A 5,612-nucleotide genomic window follows, 5' to 3' on the forward strand; every position below is an offset into this window, starting at 1 on the left:
TACAGTGATCTGTCAGTCTTGCCTTCCCCATCCTTTCGTTTCCCTCTCCTTTCCTGGCCTGGTTGTGGCAGTCTCCTTAGCCATTACTTTTTGCATAAAATGTGCAAGATGCCTCCATCCCAAACCGAAGATCAGAAGAGAGAACAGTGGTGGGCAGAAACAGAGGAGGAGAGACCACCTCCCCCTTCCGCCTCGGCTTTGTGGCTTTGTTCTTCCCAGGCAAGGCGGCCACAGCCCCACCATCCTTGCTCCCGCACGCAGTAGACAATCTCACAAACGCACCCGCAGCCGCCCGCGCTCTGCATCCGCCCTCCCGGCCTTCTCAGACCTTTATTCTTTCGTTCTCCTCGGACAGGGCCCCTAACAAGATCAGGCTGAGAGAAAACTTGCTACCTCCTCTCACCCTATTTTAAAGGAAAGAAAGCATGGAAGAAACAGTGCAGCAGCAGGAACATCGGGGGTGGCTTTCCCTCCCGCACAAAGCACAAACCCACACCATTCCCTTCGTTCTTTGCTGTGGTTCTCGGTTGCTTCTGGCCACGTGGTTCAGCCGAGTAACGCGCGGCCTGAGAGCTTACAGCCAAGGCTCGAGACCCCAGAGGACTGGTCTAGGGGCGAGGGGATTGCCTTCGGGAAGCCAAGAGCTCAGGACAGAGGCAGGAAGCAGGGTCTGCGGAGCGGGAAACATATTTAGAGGAGGGGAGGCGGCTGGCTAGCAAATACAAAAATAGAAATAATTCGAGGGGACGGCCGCCCGGCTTTCACGCCGGCTCTTTCCCCCCAATTTGGGGCAGGTTCCCTCCGGCCTCCCGCGCCGGGGCGCCCCCTGGCGGTAGTTTACGCAGCGGGCAGCGCGCAGAGGGCATGTGGGCGCACAGGGGGCGCGGGGGGCGCTCGGGGGGCTCCTGGGCACACTCCAAGCGGCGGGCACGGCCCCCTGGCGGCGGCGACGTAGTTATCTCGTGAGCGGCGCCTCGTCCCTCTGGCCCGGCGGGCTCACGGCCGTCTTGCTAAGCACGGCGGCTGAGTAGGGCAGGAAGCCGCTCTCGGAGCGTGGCGCCGCGGCGCTGCAGCCGAAGTCTGAGCCCCCGGCGGCCCCAGCGCCGCCGCCGCCACCCCCGCCGCCCCCACCGCCACCCCGGGAGCCCAAGGCCGCGGCGGCGGCTGCTGCGGCCGCCGCGGCGGATTGACTGCTGTGGCAACTGAGGCACGAGCAGGGCGCGGAGCCGCCGCTGGGGGGCGCCCCGGCCGCCGCGGCCGAAGAAGCCGCGGCCGCCGCAGCTGCTGCAGCCGCTGCGGCCGAGGCCGCACTGTTGAGCCCCGCGGCGGCCGCCGGCGTCTGGTAGAGGCCCGGGTGGCGGAAGCTGCACAGCAGCTCTGGCCGCGAGTAGGGGTGCGAGAGAGCTCGGAAGGTGTCCAGCGGGCGGATGGAAGTGGCAAAAGGCGATGAAGCCGCGGCCGCTGCGCCGGAGGCCGCAGCCGCCGCGGCCGCGGCCGTGACACCCACATGCGGATAGTAGTGCAGCGGCACGTGCGAGTGGAAGGGGTAGGGCAGGCTTCCGGTGGCGGCCGCGTGCGTCATCATGTAGGTGTAGAAGCTGGGGTCGGCCGGGTGCGGCCACGACATGGCCAGGCGTTGCCGCTTATCCTTCATGCGCCGGTTCTGGAACCACACCTGCGGGAAGAGCCGCGCCGAGGCCCGAGTTAGAGAGTGCCCCGAGGCCCCAGTCCCCGCCCCGGGCCACTCTGCCCTTCCCGGACCCCCGAAAGACCTGGCCAACGCCCCTCCGACTGGACCCAGACCCAAGTCCCCTCTTTTCTCCCAGGTGGGACAGTGTGGGCAGCTGTGTGGAGTGCCGTGGGCCCACCCTCCTCAGCGAAAGGGTCTTCCCTGTGTCCGACTGCTGCGGTTCCTCGGGCTTCTGCTCCTTTACTTTTGGCTGCGTTTTTCTCTTCCTGACCCAACCTTTCCTCCCCTTCCCGTTACCGCCCCCTCTTCCCTGGGCTCGCTGAGAACCCATGTCTCAATCCCTGGATTTGCACGGGGATTCTAGGCCTCTTTTGAAGAGAGGCTGCCGCTGCAGCTTTTGTAAAAAGCTGCACGAAGTCACCGCACGAAGTCTTGAGTCCTCTGAGCTACAAGGAATTGTCCCGAGGGGCACGGGTCCGATTCTGATATGAAGGGATGATTTTGTAGGAATCGTTTGCCTCAAATGAGTGGTGGGAACAATATCCTCCTAAACCGGGAAGGGGACTTTTCTACCCCCTCCCAACACAGTGTCTAATGAAGACAACATTCGTCACAACTTTAAAGAAAGCCCGACCAAACCGAAGGGAGACTTCCACACTCCTCCCCTATCCCGTGGAATTTCCTCTTTTCTTTTTCTAGAGGGCCAGATCCTCCATGAAGTGTTCACGAAGTCGCCCAACCTCCTGGCTATCTCTCCTGGACGTATAATAAAACAAATCACCTAAAGACATATAAATAAGAATAATTTCGTTGTGTCCCACCCCCACGTTGCTTCCCCCCCTCCCCTTGCCCAGGAGAAAAATGTTTAGAAAACTTTCTCAACCTAATCGATTTTTAAAATACAGTATCACTTTCTCCTCCTTGTAACGATTTATATGGAGAATAAATGTCCAAGATCAAGAGCAATGAAAAGTTACACCTCTGGTTCGTGTCAGAGGAACAAAGACCAGCCGGCTTTGCCGCCGAAGGTAAACTGGGGCTATGAACATGGGCTAGAGGCACCTGGGCAGGCCCTGAGCAGAGGCGAGAGTTTGCGGCATCGGCTTCGCCATTCCGGGGCCTTCCCAGGTCAGCCAGGCAGGCTAACCCTTCGGATTTGGCAGCTGAGAAATAAATATGCCAATTCCTTTGGTGACTCTCCCCGCGGGTTTTCAAGCCCTCAGCTAAATCTAGACACCCAGAAAAGAGAAACAAAAATCAACCCAGACACCCCGGGGGAGGCTAGAACAGACGCGTGCTGGAATCGATACCTTGATGGTGGTTTCAGGCAGGTTGAGCGCAGCGGCCAGCTCGCACCGGCGTGGCCGCGACACATAGTTCTCCCGGTAGAACTCCTTCTCCAGACGCGCGATCTGTTCGCGGGTGAATGCCGTGCGGTAGCGCCGCACCTGATCGGCGCCAGAGCTGGAGCCGCCCAGAGCCGCGCCCCCGCCGCTACCGCCGCCGCCGCCACCGCCTCCATGCAGGCTGCCGAGGCCGGAGCCCGATGCAGACGTCGTGGTGCCCGCGGCTGAGCCACTCTCAGTGTACCCTGGCGAATAGACAGCCAACAGCGCATGAGTCACTGTAGGACCGAGATCTCGGCACTGGGGCTGCACGCGGATGGCGGAAGCTGCGAGAGGAAGGCGAGGCGCTGCCTGAATTGATGGGGTCTGTCATGCTTACAAATTGCTGCCGTTAATGGAATCAATAAAGTTTGGGGAGCCCTTCATAACCAAATAATAGGAACTCAATTAGGGATTTTTTTTTTTAAGTAATTGGAAAATTTCAACTCAGGAGGAAAATTGGCCAAGGGAAAATGCCTACATCTAGGTGCAGTTTGAGAAGCTTTAGATTTGCCACGATCTGGAAACTGCATGGCAGCTTTCTGTACGGCCTGTAACCTTTCTTTGACAGTCTTTGGGGTTTGTTTTTAAAACATTTTAAGATTCGAAAGATAGTAGTGGCTCAAACCAGAACCATTCGGGGGTGGACTCTACTTTTCATCTCTTTCTCGCGCTGACACAAGAAGGTATCCCAGAGGCGCCCAGCAAGGCTCCCTCCGACTTAGGATGCCCTCTTTACTCAGCCTTGAGGTTCGGAGGCAGCGGAGTTGAGAGCAGCTGCCCAGGGCACCATTCCCCTAGCGCGACTTAGTAGATAGCTAGGGGCCGGTTGGCTCACACCGGCTTTTAGAACCGCGCACAGAAACATTTTCTCCTACTCAGGAGCAAGGGTAGACAGGCGGACGGGCCTGGAGCCCCAGGCCTGAGCCTCTCTGTGAGGTTCAAGGAGTACAGCCAGAAGGCAAGATCCCTTGCATGCGTCCCGCCCCCGCCCGAACTAGCCCTGTGTAGCTTGCTGCTGTGGGTCGGAGAGGGGCAAGGGCACCAAGAAGGGCCGGCAGGGCCCGCGGAGGAACAGGGAGGATGGGACTGGAGAGCGCGGCGCAGGCGGCTCGATTACCTTTGCCATTGTTTTCCTTGAGCGGCGCGGCGCCGAGACCGCCGGGGGAGCGCAACGCCGAGCAGCCCACCTCCACGTCGCTGCTCATGTCCGCCTCTGCGGCCGCCTCTGAATAATGGCCCGGCTTTTTGCGGCCCTCGGCGGCGGAGGCGATTTCGGAGGAGACGGTGCTTTCGCTGCCCGGGTGCTGCAGGTTGAACAAAGTGTCTATTTCGAATTTGCCCTTGGCAGGGAGGTCTCCCAGAGCGCCGTGCAAGGGGGCGGACGGCAAGCGCGGGCTGAGGCGAGCCGGGTGCTGCGAATTTTCCAAGGCCTCGAGCACAGCATTGCCAGCCGAGTCGGACAAATTGGAGAACCTCTTGCCGGCCGTGGGGCTGTGTAGCCCTCTCTCCATCAGAATCATCTCTTTTCTTATTCTTTCCATTATCTCAGCTTTCTAAAAAATGTCACAGTTGCCCGGCTGTCCCGTCCTAATGATGGGCTGCGCCTAGGGCTAATTCTCATTCAGCCCCAGCGAGCGGCTCTAAATATTATTATCTCTTTTGGAGGGAGGCGGAAAAATTGTGGGATGCCAGAGCGAGGGAATGACTGGTCAAAATGACCCATACATTCTTCCGAGCCCGAGATGTCATTCATCAAAAAGTAGCGCTCGCTCGTCATTAAGGTACGAATGACGCCGTTCGAATAATCATTTATTGTAACAGGTTTATAAGCAAATAAATACACACTCCTGTCAGTGGGTAATGAAGGCAGCTTCGGAGCAGACAAATAGATCCAGGTAGGAGGCGAGAAGAGACAAGAAGTAAGGAGGAAGGCTCCAGTCCTTTGCCCGCTCAGAGCCGGTTCTGCTCGCCCGGGGGTTTGGCCTCGGGGGTGAAATTGACAGTCTGATTAATAGAGCGCGCCGCGGCACATTTCCCCCTTCATTTAGGGGCATCATTACGCTCTCAGTTTGCTGGGTTGCCCCTTAGGTCCTAATCATGCAGCGCCTTCCTCATTTTTCCTCGGACACAGATACGTGTTAAATAATAGATAATGCTTTGATTTTCCAGAGTAGATAGTCGGGAAGGTGTTTTTTTTTTAAACATTTACAAGCGGGAGGAGGGTAAGGGGGGGGGCCAAGGGGGAGGATGTAGAGAGTTGCGTAAGGAGAAGACCTTGCGCTCCTGTCTGGATTACTTATCTTTCGAATTTCAGAACCAAGTATGTATTTTAACAAACAGTACAACAAATTGTCTCCCTACTTCTTCACCTCAGCCTGGCTGCTCTCCTCCCACCCTAGAAGGGAAAGAGGGAGGGGGAGAAAGAGAATCCCGTAGAGTTTTTAGAGCACTTTAGTGCTACGTGGCTGGGGAGGTGCGTTGGGCCCGCGCCTCCAAACGGAAATCATTAGGTCCTCTCTGATTTTTTAACACCG

At 57.9% G+C, this 5,612-nt stretch overlaps 1 protein-coding gene across 1 annotated transcript; it reads right to left on the reverse strand.

Moving 5' to 3' along the window:
• Nucleotides 1-955: 955 nt before the first annotated feature.
• On the reverse strand, nt 956-4,619 carry EVX2 (even-skipped homeobox 2). Its single transcript, XM_074363225.1, has 3 exons — nt 4,196-4,619; nt 3,001-3,281; nt 956-1,675 (listed from the first exon to the last, which is right to left on the reverse strand). Exons 1-3 carry the CDS (start codon nt 4,617-4,619, stop codon nt 956-958), a joined length of 1,425 nt encoding a protein of 474 aa, XP_074219326.1.
• Between the last annotated feature and the right edge of the window lie 993 nt (nt 4,620-5,612).

The sequence above is a fragment of the Camelus bactrianus genome, chromosome 5, assembly GCF_048773025.1.
Source record: "Camelus bactrianus isolate YW-2024 breed Bactrian camel chromosome 5, ASM4877302v1, whole genome shotgun sequence".
NCBI lineage: Eukaryota > Metazoa > Chordata > Mammalia > Artiodactyla > Camelidae > Camelus > Camelus bactrianus.